Raw genomic sequence first — 22,649 nt, 5'->3', positions numbered from 1 at the left:
ATGCAGTCACGGACCGGGACGCGCGGCTCTCACTTAACGCTCGCGGAGTTCGCCACGCGCGCAGCTCAGAGCTCAGTCGAGTGCAGGTTCCACGGACACACCTGTTTACCTGCGCGCGCCTCGGTTGATTTAAGCCTCCTCAAACGTACTCGGGTGCTTTGCGTGTTTACCTTCTCGTCTTCTTCACCTTGCGTGTCCTCCGTCTCCTCCTCCTCCTCCGCGCGTCCATCACCTCCAGAGACTTTAATGTCCAGTATGCACTTTATTTCCTCGCTCTCGGACAAGGTTTGAGAACCGGACGACGACAGACTTTCAGACGACACCCGGTGTTTGTGCTCCATCGTGTCAACTAATGTGATGTCACCAGTTTCTAAAGGAACACGCGACACTAGAACCAAACGTGGCCATTAATTAACCTGTCGGCGCACCTGTCCGGCCCGGTGAGCTCACGGGGCCCAATAAAAAGAAGACCGGCTTAAAAAACCCAGTCACGACGTCGTCGCCGGTTAAAGCGCTCGGTGCGCGCGCCCGTGGCCGCGGGTTCGGTCAGGCTGAGGGCTCCGCTGCAGCTGGAAGCGGGCTTCGTCGCTCCCGACTTCCCCGGCAGCGTGGATCCATGTTGTCACTTTCTTCACAAACGCACCAGCAGAGTGGGGTGCTGCTCCAAAGGCGGCCCGCCCACAGCGAGGGAGGGGAGGGGAGGGGAGGGGGAGGTAGGGGGGGAGGGACACCGGCGGATCGCCGCAGTTAGACGGGATTCAGACGCGCCGCGCGGGTTTCGTATTCAGGTGGAGGTTCTGGAGAACAAGCAACACCAGTGAAGCGTGTACTTAGAATAATCAGCGTTATAAAATATAATCGGATTATATAACTAATCGCACATTAACCCGAGGGTTTCAGACTCTTTAATTTTATTATTGTAATGATACTGAACTACAGTAACTGTGCTTCATTTCGACCCCTCTGTGTTTCCTAACGCGAGCACAACGATCGCTGCCTGTTTTGGGGTGTTAAAATATTAAAGTCAAACACGGAATGGAAATAATCATGTTTATTTTGTGGTCAGATTGTCATGAAACGCTAAATATTTACCCACGGGCAGAAGACGTGAGCTGCTGTACAGCTTCCGGCCTCTAGGCGGCGGCAGCGTCGTTCATCATCTCACCTGATTTAGTGTTGACACCTTATTACCTGGGAAAATGTTCCCAACGGATGTGGTGCGGTCACGTGGTCTAACCTGACAGAAGTAGACCTGTACACAAATAAAAGTCATAAATTCCTCCTCTGTGAATCGAACGACCTTAGAACAGACTGTGACTTACTTCTTCTTCTTTTGTGACTTTTCGTAGCTTCTCTCAGACGTCACATAAACCACCTCCAGCCTCCTGTGGTGAGCTCTGGTCTGACGGGTGGGGGGGCTGCATGACTCGCCCGGTCTCAGTGCAGCTTTCCAGACTAATATCACATGTAAACTCTGCTCGGAAGCTTTGGGGGGATTTTAGAGACTGAAGGTGATACAGTGGGTGCAAATGTCATGTCTCTCCTACTGCACTGTTACTTTGCCGTCAATTTGCTGCATGTTGTCACCACTAGAGGGGACTGTTGGTTTCCTGCTGTTATTATACCTGTAAACGCAACATGCACATCATGGATCAGCACCAACTCCTCCACTAACAAACAATCGTATTATGATTCCTTCTATCAATCATTTTATTCAGGGATTTATTCACGTGATCACATACAGTAACTATGGAGATGTTTTATAGATCCTACATGGATATTTTACAGTGAGTTTCTTCTGTTAGATGCAGTAATTATTTATCAGTCAACATCAAACTGCGGAAATGGAACAAATGATATTACGTGTTATTCTCACAGCTAAACTCGCAGGTGTTGACAAGGATCACCGACTTGTTACACCAGCACAATCACGACCATAAAACGCCTCGTTTTACAGCTACGTGCTGCGGATTTATCAGATAATCTGTGTCAGCACAAGGTGCGTTCAGTCTAAACCAGGACAGATGGATGCGAAACCGCACGAAAATTGGGTGATCGACGCTGCAAAAGCTCGAAGAGGCTGAAGTTATTCTCCCCCGACAGCCTCCAGGTGCTGAGGCTGAGGTCAGAACGGCAGCGTGGACCTGGGAAGCCGGACGGTGCAGATGTGAGTTTGGATACGGTACGTGAGAGCCATGAAATAAGGCTTCTGCTGCTACAGTTGAATTTTAAGAACTGAAAAAAATAAACTGCAGAATTAGCTCAATATCCACAGCAAGCGGAGAAACTGGACACAGCGAGTCACAAATACCAGATGAATAATTATGGGAACAACAGATATCATCATCGGTCTAGAAACAAACACAGCAGCTGTAACACAATGAACCCAATGAACCCTAAAGATTTACAATAATATATGCAGACATCTGCTCTAAAACGTGCACGTGGACGCTTCATCACCTGTTGATTGAGCGCTTTTAACCCGATTTCTGAAACACGTTCGCATTCTCCATCTAATACTTTCCACTGCGGCAGATTTAGAATCACAGCCGTATATACCTGACAAAAAGATGCGTTCACGAACCTCGGCCTCGCGCGTCGCAGCAAGAAACGCGCTACATAAAAAAAAATGTCACGTCGCGATCACTGGGCGCCTTCAGCGTAAAACGAAGGCAACACTAAAAGGTTTGATCAAAGCGCAGCGAGAGGAACCCACACGCGCTTTCAAGTCGTCAGCCACAAGTCAGTGACAGCACATCGGTGATCGAAGGGCAGATAAGGAGTAAGGTGGGGAAATTTACGTATGAGAAACACTTGAGTAGGCAAGCATTTACAAGTTAAGCGGAAACGTGTTTCCTGTGGCAAAGAGCCTTTATTCATCTTTTTCTAATATCATTCCTTGTATTTTACTGAAAGCGCAGCGGTCCTCGTGCGGCTCCTCTGCAGCGTCTGAGGACGTTCTGCGGGTCTCACCAGCTGACGCGCCCGCGCCCCGGTCGACACGTGGAGCGCGAGCGCGCAGCACGACTACGGTTCAATTGTTCTCTGCCTGGGTGTTAAGATCGAGAGGGCGATAAAACGGCGTTAATGTTGACGTTCTTGGCTGAAGCCAGCGAGCTGTGAAGCGAACTTCCTGTGAGCGGCAGCGCGTTAGGAGGAACCTGCAGTGAAAGCTCGTCTCTCGCTCTCGTATCGAAATGCACGAAAAACTCAGTTCTTGTTACAACGTTAAAGGCCCTTAAATCCTCCTTTACACCAAAAAGACAGGCACATCCACCAGAACACCACGTGCGTCTCCAACACCCAGCAGGTGATCACTGCTGATCGTTGGGGGCTTTAAGAGGAACTCACTCAACTGCAGCACTCTTAGTTATTTATAGCTGGGGTTCAAGGTTTATTTTTGATCGTAGAAACCACAGTCAGTGCACCATTCTGCTGCTTTTAAACTGACCCATGCAGCGAACGTGTTTTTTTACGATGGGTGAAGGAGTAAATTACAGTATATTACTTTGAAATCATAGTGGTAGCACTCCGTCACCCACTCTGACCTCAACAATGAAGCAGGTGGGTTGTGGGTCATCGGTTTCACCCTCCTCCTTCATCGTCTCTGGTGAAAAGAAAAATCTGCAAGCAGCTTCGCGTCAGGTGGAACAAAAGTGACTTCTATTGCCAAATTTATCACCCACTGGAAAAAACCGGTCCATCACAAAGCCTCAGATAACGGTTACTGTTGAGTAAAAACAAGCCAAAATATTCATGCAAATATTGTTGGTCTTGATTCTAAAACATTGAAAAACCATCTCACCTTTTGACTGTGGGAGTGTTTCGCAGGCTGCAAACGCTAAATTTACTCATATTGGTGCCAGGAAACCACATTGTTTTTGAGCGTAAAAGTTTTTCAGTGAAATGAATGACACTTTTTTTCTGATGAATAATTTTTGAGGAAAATAACTTTTTCATTTCCTTTCTGGAAACGGGTCTTGTTTGTGCCGCTCAAGTCTGAATGAGTGAAGATCCCTTTCAAAAACATCTGTCTGGGCTTTTACTCACTGCAGCAGATTTTCAGCACTCATAAAGTTGTTAGCTTGAAGTAAACAGTGGGAACAGACAGAGTGACTGGAAAAAGTAAGTGAAACACGAAGGTTCTGATATCAGTGATCAAGAGCTGCTGATTTGCATCTCGCTGGAAAGTGTTACAGGGAATTCTCATCTGTGCATCTGAAAAGGATTTTTGTAAACTGGCTTTTTTACTTGTACATTTACATTTTTACTTGTCCCATGTTTAATTACAGCTTACTGCTCATAATAAAGTAATTATTATTAAGTATTATTGTTCCAATTATTATTTAGTTACTTGCTATGAAGCATTTACATAATTTGAAGAAATTAGACAATCAAGCTGGAAATCACCCTTAAAAGTGTAAAAATGTTTACATGTTAACTTATTTAATGACCCACAACAGTTTTCTCTTAGTGTTATATAGTATTTTATATATATATAGGATAATGTAATGTAATGTAAAATTATTATACTATTATTTGAAACGACAGGACAAACAAAATATAACAAACATGTGGCTGCACATACATTTCTGTAGACTGTTTCGTATTGTGTGCGTGTGCTCTCTACAGAAATGATTTACTTTACTTCACAGCTCAGTGACTTACAGTAGAGGAACCTGCAGCCTGAAACACTGCTCTGACAAACCGATGCTCATCTGAATCACAACGAAACAGGCGCCCGAGCGCGGCTCTCTGTCTTCAGATGAAAATTACACTCAGTTCTTTGAAAGTGCAAAAAAAGGAAAGATTCTCAACGTCACGGGGCGAAAGGTCGCGTCTTCATCACGTTCTCTTTGACAGTTCCTCAAAAGGAAAACAACAAATCAACCCCCCTCTGCTGTCGTTGCTTTACAAGAGACTAACTGCAGAGAGATTTTGCACTGTGAGAGGACCTCTGAATGAGAAGAAGCAGTGAACGTGTCCTGTGCAGCCTCCTGAGGAAGCCTGTTCTGTTTATAGCCACATCAGTGTCACAGCATGTCTCCACCCCTCCACTCAGTAAAACTCCCCAAAACATTTCCTTCTTCATCACTCTGAAGAGAGCAGCGTGCGAGTGCAACATGACCACGAATGGCAGCGGCTTGTGGGTGTGAGATAGTCTCATTGTAGCTGTTTCAGTCTTTTAGTCACTGAGCTGCAACATGGTCGGACGTGAAGCTCAGATCAGTCGTCCACACACGCTCATCCTCGGTAAGTGGCCTCTAGAGGGAACGCTTGATCAAATGGATACGTGCCTTATGGTTTTTGGGAGTTTATCATCATCACGTTTTCTCGTTCACGTCCAAGGTCTGATTCTCACATACCACACTACTCTGACCTCTTGTGTCCAGGAATCCTCAGGTAGGCTTGTGTTAAGATTTTGGTCAGAGACTTTCTGACACACGAGAAATGATCCTCATCTCGCATTCTCTTCCAGCCTGTAAAAACCTTACCTCCCAATACCAGCACTGCAGGATTCACCCAGGTATGAAAGCACACAGTCGGCCCAGGTCCACTCGCCAGCCGTGAACTAGCCTCTTTATGTCCCTCTTTCAGCCGGAGTCCACGATTTAGACTGCTTCGCTAAAGGTTCCACTCAAAATATGAAATGTGTGTGGAAACCTGGAAAACACACGGCACAGAAAACGTACACGCTCCTCATACAACAGCGGTAAGTAGCATCAGTTTTATCTCCTGACACGAAACCATATGTAATGTAAACAATTTTTGTCATTTTGCTTTTTCTAGTAGAAGAAATTATTGCAAACTTTACAGCAACATCACTCAAGGCTATGAGAAAATAACTATATTTTCGAGTGAAAACTTGACTGCCGAGATTTTTGAAACTAGTGACTCAGCAAATTGCACAAAAGCAGTTTTCCGGGGGTCCGCAAACAAATGGAGTAAGTTTGTAACATATCTGTTATTTGCTTTTTCTCCTTTTTTATTAAAGTTCATGTTTTTTTATTTTTAATTTACAGTGCGATGCGGCCCTCCATATAACGTGTCTTTCTGGCGACACGCTGGAAAACTGGATGTGAGCGTCAGCTGGCTAAAGGATGACAGAAACTTTATTACCAAATACTCTGTTCAATATAAAACACTCAACAGCCAGTCATGGAACAAGGTCAGTAAAAAGCTCATTTACACTTCAAAAACAAAAGCCAGGTTTTACCTTTCATTGATTCTATGTTTTTTAATAGAAGAGCAGTGTAGAGTCATCTGCATAGAGGAGTATATGAGCATGTGTCTGCACTGAATAAATTTGCAGCAAATTTACAGCTGCCAGATTGAAATGGACGAACTCAAACCACCACTGCGTTAACGTTTAAACAGATACATCTCAAATTTATTACAAGTGGTGATATGATATTATCAGCAAGGAAGAAAGGACAGGGCAGCGGTGAGAGGTCACCTGGTCTCCTGCAGGAGTGTTAGCCTGAGATCCCCAACGTCCCCGACAGCAGGTCATCCATCGGTCCGTGGGGTTCTGCTCCTCTAAGGCTGAGGCACAAGCTTATAGACCCTGATCCTACGTCAGCTAGACATCTGGTTTCGTTCTAACTTCTGGCCTGATACCAGTCACCAACAATATGTCTTTACACAAAAGTAAATGTCTGTTTCCTGAAGTCTATCCCAGACATTCCTTAGACAACTACTCTGCCAAAATACAAGGGTTATAGAACAGTCACTGCACCCTAAAAATAAATATACTTCAAGTTCATTATTAACTGTGCTGTTTGCAGACGGTGCAGTGCCAGAAAGAAAAGACGTGCACAGTGGGGGATCTGAACTCCTCACTGGTCTATAATGTGCAGATACAGTGTGTCACCAATAAGAAATGCTCACAGTGTCCGTGGAGTCAAACGTACATCGTCCCCTCAGGTCAGTTCGCTTCCTGCTTCACTGGCTGGAGATCAAATGAAGAAATGAAAACAAATAAGGATAAAAGTTAACAATCATTCAATGTACAGAATTAACATCACGACCTGTCTTGGACCTGGTTGAAGACAGTAATCTTGCGAGTGAAGACGGGAGACGACTGCTCTTTCTATCATGGACGGTAAAATCAAGATGCTTACTGTCCATCACGGCTTTTTTTTTTAAATCATGGCTGATGTTAGAAAAAATGACACAATGTGTTTCTCAGTTCTCCGCTAAGGGGGCGTTTGACGGCTACTCAGTGACCGTGGCAAAAGCATCAGGAGAGGCTCCGTGCGAACAAATCAACACCACCAAGCCTGAAGTCAGACTCGTTCTGTCTTATTCAGCGTTTCACGTCGGCATTCGTGCTTATAACAATGTCAGCAGGTCACCAGCTGTAAACAAGACTATACCGCAGCGACGCAGAGGGTCCGGTGAGTCTAACATCAGTAATCACAGCTTCACCTGGCGTCACTCAGCCCTGTGAAGGTAACGGCATGCGTTGGTGCCAACAGGTGCTGGAGACACGAGGCTGAACGTGACCGTTCACAGCAACAAATCCTTCACCGTCCACTGGAGAGACAGCCTCAAACGCTACGTGTGCTATTGTGTGGAGTGGAACAAAAGGGGCCACAAAGCATTTTATAAGTCGTTTTTTGAGAATGAGAAAAACTACAAGACCATATCTATTTCAGCAGGTGAGTTAATATTGACCTATTTTCACACGCAAATGAAAAAAGTGTAACATTTTTGCACTTAATGCCTTCTTAAATGCCTCCGTTCAGTTCTACATGTGGTTAGGTTTAGGAAGATATTGTGGTTTTGGTTAAATGTACGTATTGAACATGATTGGTCGCCTTTTCAGCGTTAACCACACTCATCTCCAACCTTAACTTCGCTTAAACATACAGTGGATACAGTGATGCTTGTTTTGTAGAAAAGAAAATCATGGGGCCATAGATTTATTGCGAGACACATCTACTGCTAAAAGACAATTGTGGGTTGAGGTGGCGCTCGATGACGAACTACTGGGTTGTTTTGAAGAGCATGAGCCTTTGGAGCCTTACGAGAGATACACCGTGGCGCTGCACACGCGGCCCGACAAGGACACGTGCAACCTGAAGCGCGTCAACAACAGCGAGGCCACTTATGGGAGCACACGGTTCTACTTCATGCAAGGAAGTAAGTCAAAGGCCCTTTGATTGTGCAGTTGCACAGGTGTGAAAACCACTGCACAAACTATCAAGTATCAAGTAGTTGTTTGGATACACTGATCAGGATGACAGGGATTTGATGAGACCTGGACCTGGAAAGAGGATTTCTGACAGACTGGGGACCAGGTTCTCGTTAAACTGTCCAACCGGACTGACCTCTTCGCGTGCTGTTCTCAAAGCTCCCGTCAGAGCGCCGGCAAACATCAGCAGCTACAACATGACGGCGGAGTCCGCGGTGCTGGAGTGGTCGTCCATCGCGGAGGAAGACACCCGGGGTTTCCTGCTGGGCTACACCATCCACTACACGGAGTACGGCCACAGCACAACAGAGACAAGTAAAGCTCCAAACCCACCGGCTTTTTAGTGGAGGATGAATGATTGGTTCCCTCTGAACCAGCATCTGTGAGGGTCTATCCTCTGAGCACCATGAATATCCCTAATGCTGAATCCTAATTAAATACTTGTAAAACTGTACTGTCACGCTCTGATCACAGATGTCACGGTGGGTCCCGAGATGAACCACTACACATTGGACAATCTGAAAAGTGGCACAATCTATGAACTCCAGATTTCAGGCTTCACTCAGGCCGGAGAAGGAGTGCGAAGCACATCGTACCGCCTTAAGACAAACCAGCAAGGTTTTATCAGTCAACAGCTTCTGCATCATAAGCCAATCAAATGCAAAACGGACACTAATTGTCATTTTTCTTTCAAAGGAGATTCTAATTCGAGTGTAGTGAGTATTATCATCATCTTTGCTGTTGTCGTCACTGTGCTTCTGTTTGGACCCACAATAATAAAAAGGTATCGACCGTCACATCTTTTTTTATCCTGATACTGAAATTACATCTACTTCTCAGATATAAATGCTACAATGCCATTCTATACAGAACTAAAGTGGTCGTGTGGCCGAGCATTCCCAATCCTGTAAACAGTAATGCAATGAAGCAAATGGAAGGAACCTGTGAGCTGGTAAGTGTCTATGATTTCACTCCATCAACTGCCAGAGTCAAAGGCTAATGACATGGGATCTCATTTTCCTGCCACTCAGGAACTCCTGGAGTCCATCAACACCCTAAAGGTGGAAGAATGGGACACAGACAGCCTTCAGATCATCGAGAAGGAAACCGTGATCCCCGCTGACTCGCTCCCACGTCTGCACAGCTCCGAGGACGAGGGGTCGGCTCCGGACTGGCTCCAGAAGGACCCAGAAGACGCTCCAGGAGGGGTCCCACCAGACGCCGTGTCAGAACTCCCACAGGGAGGCTTCCAGAGCTCTGCGTTCACGTACACAAGTGAATACACCACCATGGAGATGTTCAACCAAATGATGCCGCAGTGCGTCCAGGCCAATACGGACGGTATGGAGGCAGAGAGAAGCGACCTGACCGTGGGAAAGTTGGACTACATACGACAGTTCAGTTCCAGCCCAACAATGGACAGTGAGTTGTCCACATTCTTGTGAGACTAAAGAGCCAGACGTTCTCCTAACTACAGTAAGAACAACTGGAACCTAAATATCAACTACTGGAACTACTAATGAAAAGGCACTTGAGTCAAAAAGGGTGTGAACATTATATTTAGGACAGAAGATGCGTCTACCTCTTTAAAGCATCTGTGCACACTATAGAAGAGATCTGTTCATCCACGTCCTCATAACTACTTACTGTATCTAATAAACAACGATCCTTTACTGTCCACAGACACAGCATTAACACGAGGAGATGGCAAATTGAACTTTTATTCCCTTCCAAGGCCTTTCACTGATTTGCTGCTTAAGAGTTTTTTAAACCGTATGAATTATTAAAGCAAACTAAAAAACAAGTGTAAATAAACAATCATGTTGTGTTTGACGGCTGATCAGGTCCAGTGTTGAGATGTCCCACGAGCAGGATCACACACATTTAAACCGCCTCAGCATGACGTAGATACAGTATAAACAGTCAAATCCACACAAGGAATTACCAGAAAATTATTTTTTACTAAACATGGTGAGTTCACCGCTTTGAAACAAAACACTGCACGCAAGAACAACAAAAAAACAAAACAAAAAAAAAAAAACAGAGAGAAGAAGCTGCACCAACATGTGTTGTGTAAAAGGGGATGTTTTGGCAATGATGGTTTTTAAATCGCCTTCAAATGCAAAGCTGGAACAAACATTCACAGAAAGCAAACGTTTGATATCTTGACACACTGACATTGGCTTCTCTGACACCAACAATGTTAACATGAGAAAATCCACAAGTCCCATGAATGTTTAGTAGATTGTTATTAATATCTAAAGCCATCAATACTTTAATATATCATCTCAGTTTCAGCTACAGTACACACCAATATTAAATTCATGTTAAACTGTCGATAAATCTCCATATTGTATTAGAATATTCTGTACAATCTAAGTCTAGGCACTTTTTGAGCCCTCTGTGCTTTCAAGCTGTTTTATGTCTAGACAAGAATCTGTGAAGTTCAGCATCACTCTTATCTGAGAATCATGAGCCACTAGTCAAACACGCACCTCTACAGCGCTCTCATTTTACAGTATCAGCCTGTTTAGTATCTATAAATCTGTAAATACTTCCTCAGTAACATCATTACGACAACAAGCAAAGGAGATGATCTGGCAATTGTGCGACTATTAGAAAGAATATTAAAAAAAACAGGTACATGAACAATCACAAACCAAAAAGAGCAAATAAAACAACATATTCATGTTTACCAAAGAAGAAATGCATCATGATATTTTTGCAACTAAAAAATGTGAGTCAGCATTTTCGTAATTACAGCACAGTGTCAAAACTCAGCAATGTACAAGTTTGCAGGACACGGCAGGAAACGAGGCATAAAAAAAGAGGAAATAAAGGACACTTCACAGATCTAGCAGCTACTACTTCCTTCAACACCACACAAAGGTCAAATGAGCATTTCAGCTTGTTCTTTAATGATTTCATTTCCTCCAGTTCTTTCGACTTTTAGAAAATACATATTTTAACCACGATTGACTGGGTAATTATGCAAAATGTGGGAGGTTGCACCTCAGCCTGAACATCAGAGCTCAAACGTTCAGTCACAAGGTTATTTTTTTACTTCACAATGCATCATAAAAATCTATTTGCATCCGAAATGTAACATTTTCCTAGTTAAGGATTATTTCGGCTGGTTAATAAAATGACTGTTTACCACATTCTGGAGTATATTCGATTATAATCCAATAAATACTGAAGCAACAGGCAGTATTAAACTATTATTGAAAGTAAAACAGGACAGGAAGTAAAAAAAGAACATTCCTGAAGTCTAAATGTGCTCCTTACTCATTCATTTACCACAGAAACTGAACTCACGTCACTTTTAAGCAGAACCCAATAGTTTTTAATCGGCTCCTAATTTTAGTTTAGTTGAATGCTGCCAACACCTCATGTGTTTAAAGCTAATCTTGGTGCCGGTTTAGTTTCATTCTTTGTTCATATATATATATATCTTATCTCGATATCATATATGGTTTTTTGCACCCTATACTTCCACAGACTCTCCAGCTAGTGTGTTTTACTTCCTTAACTTACCTGTGACCATTATACAGTAATGTTTGATATGCTGAGTGCTTGGCTGCCATTTAAATGGTAGATGGAAATGTGTTATGCTAGTATACTCAAGGAGTAAACTAGAAAAAGAAACCGGGGTGAATGTCTATGTGTGCGACAAGCACCGAGATAATTTAATGAACGGGATAGTTTCCATATAGATTTAACAGTCACTTGGTCAAGCCTGGACCCACTGATGTGTCCTCATCCATGTGAGTCTTGTAGTTGCCGTTATGCTGGACAAAGGGTGATAACGTCATGTCCTCACTGGGAGTCACCGAGCCTTCTCTGTCGCTGTCATAGTCCATCTCTGCTGCTTTCTCATAGTCTGGTTCCATCTGAAATATAAAGTCAGCAACATGAAGTCTGGACAAAATCTATCACGACTGGCACAGTAAAACTGACAATGCTGTAATAGTCAAACTACCTTTAAGCCTTGTGAGGTGTTGGATTATGATGTTAAATATCAAATTACCTGGCATGAGAATAATCATAGTCATATTGCAAGTAATCCACTGAATTTCAACCTTTTGTCATCACAGTTCCCATTTGGATGCATCTTGCAACTGGTTTCCAAGGAAACCAAAATTCTAGGTTGTGACGCAAACGTTTCTTTGAGTTTCTTTCTGAACTTGGTTTGTAAATGAGCAGCACGCAAGCAGCTTCAGTGCCACTCATGAGATAAGAAAACCAAGGTGTTTGAGATTAAACAAGTACAAAAAAGGGTTACAAGCAAAAGTCCACATATTTATCATTTCAGTGGGTTGTGGACAGGAGCATCGCTCTCAGGTACTGAAACCTACACCACATATAAGTAGATTCCTCCTACATAACAGCTTCACACTTCATTAGATCAAAGTTAAACTTCCCAAATAAACTCCATGGCAGGTAAGTATCACATCAGACACACAGGTAGAGCAAAAGAAAGCATTCTGCAAGACTGCAAAAGCCTCATTCGTCTTTGGTTCAACAAATGTTCCGATTGTTATCTGAGCAAAAGATGAAATGGGATAATGATCTCTGTAGTAAACTGTCAGAAATAGGTCAGTGTTCAAGCTCAAAGTTATAATATTTACCAAATGTACAGGTTCATCAGGAGGGTAATCCGTCCGCAGACAGGATATTTAAGAAGCGTGAAGACACGCAATGGGTCAGAGAACAGAGATCTGTTCCTAATTTGTCACAATCGATGTCTCCAATACATATTTTGAATATTTACTTTTATAAATCATAAAACCAGCCCAGTAAAGGAAGACATTTATCATGTGCTGCCTTTCTAGTTCTTACAGAGATTAATCTGCAGTTCCCAGCAGCTCCTCATTCACACATTGAACTGATCATATCATTTGCCTACCTGACTCATCTGTGGGCTTCTGTGAGATGAGGACGTAACTCGTCTTTTGCCCGGTTTCAGTTCATTTTATTATTTCGCCAAGTGTAACTAGTGTTAACTTACCTTCACTGCTTTGGCTTTGCTCCTTTGCTTGTCCTCGCCTTTCCGACTTCTCTTCCTGGATGTGGAGCGCTCTTTTCTGTCCCTGCTACGTTCCCGCCTCTTGTCTTTTTTACCTCTGCATGAATCCAAAGCAAACAAAGAAACATAAAGGAACAAACCAAATCGAAACACAGGGAAGGTGAATGTAGAACTAATCAACCAGTGAATTTACCTCTTTGGAGAAGGTGATCTCACTTTCCTACGAGGGCTCCTGGAGCGATCCTTACTCTTCCTTCTGCGGCCCCTGAAAACAAAACATTAACTATTAGAGTATGCTGTGTTAACAAATATGGGGTGCTTTTAAAATGAAAACTGTCCATGATATTAAACATGAAGAGGAGATTGTGACAATACTGCTTTGCCTGTTTGCTCCTAACGAACCTTGAGCGACTGCGACTGTGTCTCCTGTCTCTGGAGCGAGAGCGCCTCCTGTGGCTGCCTCGAGAACCGTGGGACTCTGTCCACAGCCTCTGTGATGGTCTGCTCCAACAGGAGAAAGATGTCACTGACAGCACGTCACACGTAAAGATAAAAACCTGCAAAGTGAGAAAACTGGTATGCACTTTGGTTTGAACTGGGACCTTTTCTGACGCACTCGCGAGTGTAAGGGGGGGGAGTGAGACCGCCGTGATCTTCTAACTCGACTGAAGGAATGGTCCTTTGGTGCTGTTGGAGTGAGACAACCGTGTGAGCATCAGAATGCAGCACAGCTTCACAGTTTAATTACAAAGTCCTAAAGCAAACACAAGTGCTCTACCTGGTTCTATTGCAGCAGCAATAGTAGACTGAGCCTCCCTCACCCTCTTCATTACACTTTCTAGCTCCTTAGCAGCAGCCTGCGGTGTCATTTCTGGGGGTTTTACTATGGCATTATTGGAATGATTAACCCTGAAAGGCAGAAAAACAAATGCGTGTTGAATTTACATGAAACGGAACAAGGAACAAAACATGTTCTCTTTAAACAAAAAACATGTACTTCAAGGGTCTATCTCCAAACATGACTCCATTGAAGGTCAGAGCTCTGGCAACTGAGTCCTGCTCAACAAACTCTACGAAGGCGAAGCGTGTTGGCTGCGTCTCATCTCCAGCCATTCGCACAAACTTGACGTCCCCCACCTGCCTGAAGAACTCTAGCAGCTGCTCTGCTGTGGTGGTCTGTGCAGAAAAGAATAGAAAAACTAAGAACAAGTACAGAATGGAAATGCTTGTTACGTCAGAGGGGAAGAGAAAGTGTGGGCTGTGATATGAATAGATCCATTACAGCAAGTTTGATGTTTGAGATGACAGATTAAAAAGCACAGGTGGAGCGCTAATGATGTAGGAGGTCAGTGAGGTGGGGGCAGGTTTTGCAAAGGCATTTTACGTAAGAAAGAAGACATGGTGTATATGCTGATGGAAAGGAAGATAGGGCAGTTGTTGAGTTTGAGGGAGCGAGTGAACAGCAAAATCGATCCTAATAGTCACCACAGCAGGAAATGTTTTATTTTTAAACCTGTTCCTAACTATTACACAAATGATTCCTATTGACTAGTGTTTGCAAAAGTGTCCGATACCCAGATTGCCTTTTAGAGACGAGCACTGTCCATAGGAGAATATATCACATATATGAAGGAAAGTTAAAAAGTAGGTAATTGATTTTAGTCCTTTTGTTGTCTGAAAGAACAGTGTAGCAATGAACAATGATTAGCACAAACACCATCCTGTTATTATTCCATATTTTATATCAGGAGCTACAAAGAAATTATTAGTTAATCAAACAAACCTTCTCATAAGCTTAAAGCAATCCTATTTGTATGTGTGGTATTTATTACTGTCTTTTCATTTAAAAAGGGGTGTTTCCTGATATGCATAAGAATATGTAGAATAAAACATGATTAATTGTTTCGGGTCTTGCTTGGAAACCTGGTCAGCTGTCGATTGATTCCACATTACGTTACCTGTGAGTTGAGGTTGCCAACATAGACAGTTCTACGGATTTCATCAATTTTTGAGGGATCCACATTGCCAATTAGAGGTGGCTGGGAGAGCGCCGACGATGTGGCCTCGAGGCTTGATGGAATCAGATTCACTAAGGGGAGGTTCAGCTGCAGGCGCAAAACACACAAAATACGTTCGAAGTGCATCACAAATAACAGTGAACAAGGTGAGTATGCGAAGCTGACTCACAGTCTGAAGTGAAGTCGGAGTAGGAATTGGAAGCAGTCCCCCGCCAGGAATCAGACTGGGCACTGGAGTGGCAGGCGCCAACAGTGACAAGGCCTTGGCTTCTTCAGGGATTTTCCCTGCAGAACAGAAGCAGACATTAGTGAGGGCAAGAGAGGGACTCGCATCTTTGTCTCCTCTATGTCTGCACAATTATCCCACTGTATTCTAGAGAGAAAGAGAGCATACACCCCATACAACCTACAAGTGTTCTACTGTCTACTCATGGTATAGTGGAGACCGAGCATCTTTACTTTTCTGTTATTATATCATTATTCTCATTCAATGTGAATTATTAAGTGCAAAAGTCTAAAACATAAAAACACTGATTTTGTCTTTGGTCTCTTTTTATAGATTAAAAAAATGCAGAGAATGAGTCAACACTTTGATGCATGGGTCACCTGTACTGGAAACATATTGGTCATGAACCATACGATATCAAGCACGGGCGCTTTTCCGTGGGGCGATCGTTTCGAAGTGTTGGAAAGATGTGCAACACAAGACAACCCCAATGGCTGCATCACTAATAGCACACAGAACATCAGATACAGAAAAGAACAACATTTTTTAGAGCTGCAAGAAATGTTAGCCAAGTCTTATCTATAGAAAAAAAACAACCAATCAGGAATTTTGCTTTTTCCGGGATTAACTGATGAAACAGAGCTATGACTAATATAAAATATGACTATAGATGCATTATACCTGGATGCACAGAACATGAATTACAACTAATCTAACACGACACATTTCCTGAACCTTCCCTAGGAAAGCTTTTTCAACAAGCGACGCACAACATTAATGCATGTGTCACGTATTTTAGGTTAAAAGAACAAGATCATGTGCCTAATTACTAAATATCTGAGCTGTACTGTACTTATGTGAGGGAAAACACCTAAGTCACTGCAAATCAAAAGTGCAAATAGATTCTATGATCAAATGGTGTAAAAATGTCTTTACTAGGTCTCACTTTTGAAAGGTCAAGCCCCTCGTTATGAGGAGAGGAGTAAAGACAACAGAGTAAAGTGTTAGTGATCCTCCTAGCATCCCCCGTGTGTGATACACATCCCACCGGTATGCTGTAGCAACCTGGACAGAATTCAATCACACACAACCTGCAGCTGTAGCAGAAAGAGAGAGGGGGGTGGGGGTGGGACAATAATCAAAACAACAAACCAAAATAACAAATATAAACACAACGCTAGAGAATAGCAATACTGTAGTTTCTAGATAGAGACAGTAGAGAGTGGACAACATGGGAAAGTATGTAAGTAAACAAACCAAAGCAAAAATAAATAAATAAATAAAAAGAGACAAGATGTCCATCTTGGAAGGATCAGCGGGCTATTCTCCGGGTCACATTCCCCCTTGAAGGCTGCGTTGGCCCGATCGGGGATAGTGGCTTGGAAAACAATGCCTGACTCAGGCTAGTGTAGTGTAACAGCTGGGCCAGTCTAGTCATCTGATATGCACACATAATCACACAGAAAAAACATACAAAACCAAATTAATAAACTCAGTAGCCATCCCGCACCAAGTCACGTGGACACAAAGCATCAAGTTAGGTGTGACAACAATGTTTTTTTTTTGTCTGTACACAAGGGAACACGACCAGAGAGAAGGGAGGTTTAAAGACACGGGGCACCAAAGGCGAGGATTTATGCTAGTTTACATTTAATGCACGTGCACGGAAAATCCAGTGTTTACAGTAACATAAGATGAATATTGCACATTCTATCTGCAGAATCCACCGTGTGACAGCAAACTGAGAACCTTGGAGGCTTTTAGGCACGTCTAAGTCTATGCTAGACTCAGTGGGGTGACGCCACCGGTCAGCTGGCTCGAATACTAGCGGCCAGAAATGGATCAAATCTGCACAGGCCAGTGGCGCAACATGCCGATAAAACGGGAAAAGAAATCCTACGGTTCCACCAGAACATTAGACGAGCGGATACAGAGGAGAGTCGGCAGCAAGTCAGTTGATTGCGGTGCCTCTGGGCGAAGCGCACTCACCTTCGGCGCAGGGAACTACTATGAGAGCTCTGTCAACAAACACAGTGTTGGTGAGATGCTGCGCCACGCCAACACTGGACGGGTCGCGGTACTTTATATAACACACTTTGGACGAGAAAGACAGCGATGCGTTGCTGTGAATGGAAGAAACAAACACAAAGCAGACTCGTTAGTAATGAGGCGCAAACACGACGCTTTTAATTTGAGTCTGTACGCGGATAGCAGAAAGGCCGCGCGGCCGCGGTGTTTCCTGGCTAGCCGTGCCGGGTGAGGCGGCGCTTACTCGGGCGGGTAGAGCCGCAGCTCCTCGATGTCTCCCAGGAAACCGAAGAGAGTGCGCATCTGCTCGCTACTCACGGCCGAGGACAGGTTGGTGACCTGGACGACAGCAGTCCCCGGTATCCCGCTCATTTCATAGACGAATTAATTTAATGTTTGTAAAAAAATATATATACTCATTTAACAATCACCCAGTTCGGCTTAAATATAAATATATATACACTTCCACGAAGCGAGAGCCATCCAGCTTCCTCTACTACGTTAACAACGGTTGACAACTAGCCTTAAGCTGCACTACCGCCCCCTACAGGTTGACAGGTGTATGACAGGCGGTGCTGTAATGTTTGTAAATATAGTACATGAATAAGTAGCCAGCGACGGTGACATTTTAGATCTTCGTCAAGCTGTGACTCAATTTTTATATATAGTGTCTATTTGGCCTGGCGGCTTAGTGAGTAGAGCGTTGGTCTGTTCGGCTGTTCTAATCCAGTTGGCGGCACCAGGTGTGTCCTTGAGCAAGGCACTTCACACTGCTCCCCAAGCGCCCAACGTGTTGGTCAATTGCAGAGAATACATGATGACTTATCTTACTGACAATAACCCATTCCATAAACTTGACTAAAATACTGAATAAACAAACTAATACAAAATACATTAAGCAGTGTTTCAATATCATTTGTATGACTGATGGTAGTTAAATACCATAAACTGTGTTTTATTGTTAATGATTAGACGATTAACAAAATTGCTTTGACTTCTCTTACAGATTTTCTCTCGAGTACAGTCTGACTAAAGTATAACAACAATCCATGACCACAAAAATGCACATTCAACAGTTAAAAACTTAAATTTACCTGCTTCTAACGTTGAACATTAAAACCACCAAGTGGCGCTAGCGACACGTCTGATCAGTTTGAAATGTGAAATGAAATGAAGAGCATAAAAAAGACAACTATTTCTAATGATGTAATTACACACATGCACAATTCTTATACTTCCATCCATCTTCTACCGCTTGGTCCCTGAAGAGAGGTGGGGTTTGCCCTGGATATGTCGTCAGTCCATCATAGATTCTTAAACTTAATTTTTATATATTTTTTAAATAGCATGAGTGGAACTCGTGACGGTTGTACTGTATATGTACACTAGTCAATTTTTCTACATTATAAAGGAGATGAAATGAAGACAAACTAAGCTTTGTTAAGGAACATTAGTTTATTTTCCACAGGTTACTTCAGAAACAGGTGATTATGTACAAAATCTGGAATGTTGAACTTGAATCATCATTTCACTGTGACTGTTTCAGGAGAAACCTTAGAAATACTAGCTTTACATTAAAACGGGCGCCTCTGCATCACAATTTATTGCTGGTTTTACAATCGCGAGTCACTAATGCCATTAATTCTTTTCGCAATTTTTTAGTATTTACAATTTGATTAGTAAGGTCTAAAACTCCACAGAAGACTGCTAAATAAATAAGAATACAGGAGCAGAACAAACAGACCGATGGATGAGCAACGTGTGAGGACATGGGTTTAACTCGCTAGATTGTCTGCAATGTCAGACTGTACTTTTTATTGTATGACTATAAAGTCACCATTAACCAAGTAATATTTCTCCCTACTATTAGAAAGTCAACAAAAATCACTGATGAAATAAAGACTAAAAAAAAATTCATCTGTGTAAAATATGTTATGTGAACATCTTTTTGAAAATCTACATTATATTATTTGCCTGTGAAGAAAATTGACCAATTTAAGATTCTGTTTTAGTCCCCAACTTCATTTTAAACAGCACTGTAATATTATTAAAATAATAAAAAATGTTATTACCACAGTGTTTTCATTTTGGTTCAACAGTGCCACAAGCATAAGATACGGATTAAACTACGTACTGGACCCAAATGGAGGGAACAACATTTGTTCAGACACTGTTGGATAAAACATTACTGTATCGTAAGAAGAATTCACTGGACGTAAATACAGTCAACACTCAACGGGGCCTTTGTATAGTTCATGTGTGAAACTGATCATTTCCATTGGTCGTGGAAACACGTCTGGCTAAACAGTGAGTAATTATCAACAGGCTACGTGGAAAACGTTTTTTTTTCTGCTTGGACTGGTGTCTTTTACAAATGAACGTCAGGAGTGGACGATATTCTACGCAAGGCATGGTAAAATGCTGCGGGCACAGTGACACGCACATTCACTTGTACACAATGCAGAGAAATTGGTTTTAGTACTAGAGTATTCCATTACAAAAAAATGCATTTCACCATATAAAAATCATGTAAAATCACCAGGGATTACTAAAACCGTGTCTGTTAAAAATGCTATTTGATGTTGCTTTTCTGGAACAAAATAAAGGCTTTAAATATTGCTTGGAAGCCGTTCTGCTGCACATGTACTCAGGTTGTGGATGTGTGAGTGTTGAGTATTGCTTGTGTTCCGGGGTCAACGTCTCCTCCCCTGTCAAACAGTTCAAGGTCTATGGCACTTGACAGCTTGCTTCTCGCGACGCTACTCTGTACAGCGACCTAACGACGACGACGACGACGACAGACCGAGCTCCAAATGATGAGTTGCTGCTAAAAGAACGAGAAAACGTTTGAAATAGACGTGAAAGGCAAACGGTGGTCGTCTCCCATGTAAAAGAAAACAAAAGACTAACAGATGTTGAAACCCTTGCAGTACAAACACTAATCTCACCAGCGGCTGCTTTAGTCGTGTTGACGCTGACCTGCTCTTATTCAGAAACCTTCTTTAGTAATTTCCTACAGGTGCTGTCTGTCCACTTTTCCAAACTTACTTTGGTTAACTAGCATAACTGCCATGACTGTTTCTGATTTGGGAAAGAAGGAAGATTAATACAATGGATAATAAAAAGTAGCTCAACACTTTAACTAGTGGACTTTAAAAGGTGTTAGTATGAGGATTACGGTCCAGTTGGAGCCATCAGAACAATACCTTCTCCCACAGTTTGTAGCCTAAACAAATGTTAATTGTAGCTTAATTTGACTCCTTATGACCTAAAACAGATTAAGGCTGAGCAAAAAACAGACTTGCTACATCTCTACTCTCATTTCTGAATCTCCATTCCTTGTACCAGTTTCATTAAATGTTCACATGCAGAGTGCATTTTTTTTCAACATCGGACTCCTGTATCTCACAACTGAAAACGGTGAGCAAACCGTCAGCTGCTGTGCGTCTATTTGGGCTGACGTGAGGACAGAAGCTGGAGGATGCTCATAGGCTTACGGAAGCAGGAGTGGATCCTCATCTCTTTTCCAGGTGTTCATGGTCTCGTGCGAGGATGAAAAAGAGAAAACAAAAATCTCAAAAGCCACCTTGATCTACATTCGTCTCCACGTGAAATGCACATAACACTGTCCTCCACATAAGATCTCACGGCTGACCAGGAAATGGTTTCAACATCTTAAATACAAAAAGTTTAAAAAAGGCCGGGGATGGCGAAACAAAACAAAACAAGCGGGAGCCCTGCCCCCTAGTGGTCAATTCCTGTCAATCCACAGAAATAAAACCTAGTTCATGACAAAAGGATGTGTATGAGTATTGGACTTAAAAAAGATGATCTGTACAGAGACCACAGTAATTATTTGCATCAACTCAAATCACCTTCACCTTCTTTTGTATAAAAATATATATACCACAGTGATGGCCTTTTGAGGACTCGTACTTGCAGATGTTTGCCACGGGCTCACTTTGATCCACTACATTCAGTGGTTTTCCTCGTTTAAGCAACGTTCTTAAGATCTGTCCCAACAAGGACCGACAGTCTCTTCTGTGTATAAAAAATACAAGAGTCAGCATCAGCGTCTCTGTCCGTCTCTTCGTTTGTGCCTCCCCACCCTCCCACTTAAGAGGTCCCATTTCTGGCCAGTCTATGCTTGCATTTCTCTTATGATAATCATATCCACAGTGTTGGGAAAGGTCTTCAGGAGGGACACCGCATACCCATGATCGATATTCACAAAGCTGTACCCATTTGCCTACGAAAAAAAACAAAAAACAAGGACTTTGGTTAACAAGGTGAAAAGAGCTAAAATAATTGTTTGGGGAAACATGCCTGAAAGAGAAATACCTGAATAATTTTATCTCCAGGCTGAAGAATCTTGGATGCTGGTCCCTCAGGTTGAACTCTTGTCACAAATATCCCCTAGATCAATGCGATTTAGAAAATATTATTACACATTATTATATATTATTATTATTGTGCTATTCATAAAACAGATAAGAAAGTAGAATAAAAAATCTGTTTTGTTTCTGTGTAAACTAAACTATTGATCAATTAAAGTTTTGCAAAGAAGATTTTTACATTGTCATCTGGACGAAAGGGGTTTCCCCGGCCTCCCACTCCTCCTGATATACTGAAACCCAGCTCTGGATTCTTCTCCACTTTCACGCGGATCTGAAACACACCCACAGACTTTCATTTGTTACTGAGTCACTCCTACACATTTTATGTACAACTGGAAGTACTTTGATGGACTGTCTGAGTAGCCAATGTCTCTATGAAAACAAATGAGTCCAATTCAGGAGAATCGAAACATATCAAATCCTGACTACCAAAAATTCAGACACTCTTGAAATTCTGGTGAATCAGCTTTTAGTCTCCCAGCTTTTCTGCGCACCTCTTGCTGCACCGTGTCCTGGGGAAATCGTGGAGGCCCCTGGGGCTGCTGGGAGACTTTGAGCATCAGGTAATCGATGAGCTGCTCCCTAGAAGGGTGGCGGACGATGGGTGTCTGGCTGATCTGGGGACGAACGGAAGGGCCCATCTGACCATTCATCAAAGGCACCTAGGAACCAAAAACGTTCACGCATCAAGAGCATCACTGCAATTACCTGTGCCGTGCTGCATCATGGGGAAACACAAGACAGATTTACA

The 22,649-nt window shown here is 42.8% G+C and overlaps 4 protein-coding genes across 16 annotated transcripts in view; 1 reads left to right on the top strand and 3 right to left on the bottom strand.

Annotated features, from left to right (window-relative positions):
* mast4 (microtubule associated serine/threonine kinase family member 4) overlaps nucleotides 1-629 on the bottom strand; it is a 56,054-nt gene extending 55,425 nt beyond the window's left edge. For all 6 annotated transcript variants that reach the window (XM_055513197.1, XM_055513198.1, XM_055513199.1 and 3 more), the window contains exon 1: nucleotides 171-629. In XM_055513197.1, the coding sequence (XP_055369172.1) occupies nucleotides 171-341 (171 nt within the window). In that variant the 5' untranslated portion in view covers nucleotides 342-629. The remainder of the gene's footprint in view (nucleotides 1-170) is intronic.
* Nucleotides 630-4,574: 3,945 nt separating this feature from the next.
* LOC114867400 (interleukin-31 receptor subunit alpha) lies at nucleotides 4,575-10,263 on the top strand. Of its 2 annotated transcripts, XM_055513149.1 has the most exons (16): nucleotides 4,578-5,253; nucleotides 5,350-5,403; nucleotides 5,480-5,527; nucleotides 5,599-5,713; nucleotides 5,791-5,945; nucleotides 6,024-6,169; nucleotides 6,789-6,927; nucleotides 7,017-7,105; nucleotides 7,193-7,400; nucleotides 7,482-7,664; nucleotides 8,011-8,148; nucleotides 8,360-8,515; nucleotides 8,675-8,818; nucleotides 8,897-8,984; nucleotides 9,071-9,152; nucleotides 9,232-10,263. In XM_055513149.1, exons 1-16 carry the CDS (start codon nucleotides 5,205-5,207, stop codon nucleotides 9,643-9,645), a joined length of 2,208 nt encoding a protein of 735 aa, XP_055369124.1. In that variant the 5' UTR covers nucleotides 4,578-5,204; the 3' UTR covers nucleotides 9,646-10,263. The 2 variants fall into 2 exon arrangements, with proteins under 2 accessions (XP_055369125.1, XP_055369124.1); XM_055513150.1 differs by lacking the exon at nucleotides 8,011-8,148 and having other exon boundaries at nucleotides 4,575-5,253.
* srek1 (splicing regulatory glutamine/lysine-rich protein 1) lies at nucleotides 9,904-18,017 on the bottom strand. 6 transcript variants are annotated; one of them, XM_055513151.1, is made up of 12 exons: nucleotides 17,463-17,597; nucleotides 16,420-16,911; nucleotides 15,854-15,975; nucleotides 15,417-15,532; nucleotides 15,188-15,334; nucleotides 14,227-14,405; nucleotides 14,008-14,138; nucleotides 13,814-13,916; nucleotides 13,632-13,730; nucleotides 13,423-13,494; nucleotides 13,212-13,326; nucleotides 9,904-12,093 (listed from the first exon to the last, which is right to left on the bottom strand). In XM_055513151.1, the coding sequence occupies exons 3-12, from the start codon at nucleotides 15,882-15,884 to the stop codon at nucleotides 11,926-11,928; spliced, it is 1,161 nt and encodes a 386-aa protein (XP_055369126.1). In that variant the 5' UTR covers nucleotides 15,885-15,975; nucleotides 16,420-16,911; nucleotides 17,463-17,597; the 3' UTR covers nucleotides 9,904-11,925. The 6 variants fall into 6 exon arrangements, with proteins under 6 accessions (XP_055369126.1, XP_055369127.1, XP_029023956.1 ...); XM_055513152.1 differs by having other exon boundaries at nucleotides 15,854-16,570; nucleotides 16,731-16,911; XM_029168123.3 differs by lacking the exons at nucleotides 15,854-15,975; nucleotides 16,420-16,911 and adding an exon at nucleotides 17,746-18,017 and having other exon boundaries at nucleotides 17,463-17,596.
* Nucleotides 18,018-18,937: 920 nt separating this feature from the next.
* Nucleotides 18,938-22,649, bottom strand: part of erbin (erbb2 interacting protein) — a 34,873-nt gene continuing 31,161 nt past the window's right edge. For both annotated transcript variants that reach the window (XM_029168120.3, XM_029168121.3), the window contains 4 exons: nucleotides 22,393-22,560; nucleotides 22,077-22,169; nucleotides 21,843-21,917; nucleotides 18,938-21,750 (listed from right to left, as the gene is read on the bottom strand). In XM_029168120.3, coding sequence (XP_029023953.1) covers nucleotides 21,643-21,750; nucleotides 21,843-21,917; nucleotides 22,077-22,169; nucleotides 22,393-22,560 — 444 coding nt within the window. In that variant the 3' untranslated portion in view covers nucleotides 18,938-21,642. The remainder of the gene's footprint in view (nucleotides 21,751-21,842; nucleotides 21,918-22,076; nucleotides 22,170-22,392; nucleotides 22,561-22,649) is intronic.

This window comes from Betta splendens, chromosome 12 (genome assembly GCF_900634795.4).
Source record: "Betta splendens chromosome 12, fBetSpl5.4, whole genome shotgun sequence".
Classification (NCBI taxonomy): Eukaryota; Metazoa; Chordata; class Actinopteri; order Anabantiformes; family Osphronemidae; genus Betta; species Betta splendens.
This window is presented reverse-complemented; position numbering and strand designations above follow the sequence as displayed.

Excerpts from the sequence above, each read along its gene's own strand:
- srek1 (XM_029168123.3), bottom strand. The coding sequence starts at position 17,873 with ATGAGCGGGATACCGGGGACTGCTGTCGTCCAGGTCACCAACCTGTCC. Across the intron at positions 15,533-17,462 it reads AGTAGTTCCCTGCGCCGAAG|GGAAAATCCCTGAAGAAGCC; the intron begins GTGAGTGCGCTT and ends TCTGTTCTGCAG. Across the intron at positions 15,335-15,416 it reads CTCCGACTTCACTTCAGACT|CTGAACCTCCCCTTAGTGAA; the intron begins GTGAGTCAGCTT and ends TTGCGCCTGCAG.
- LOC114867400 (XM_055513149.1), top strand. The coding sequence starts at position 5,205 with ATGGTCGGACGTGAAGCTCAGATCAGTCGTCCACACACGCTCATCCTC. Across the intron at positions 7,106-7,192 it reads TGCTCTTTCTATCATGGACG|TTCTCCGCTAAGGGGGCGTT; the intron begins GTAAAATCAAGA and ends TGTGTTTCTCAG. Across the intron at positions 7,401-7,481 it reads GCAGCGACGCAGAGGGTCCG|GTGCTGGAGACACGAGGCTG; the intron begins GTGAGTCTAACA and ends TGGTGCCAACAG.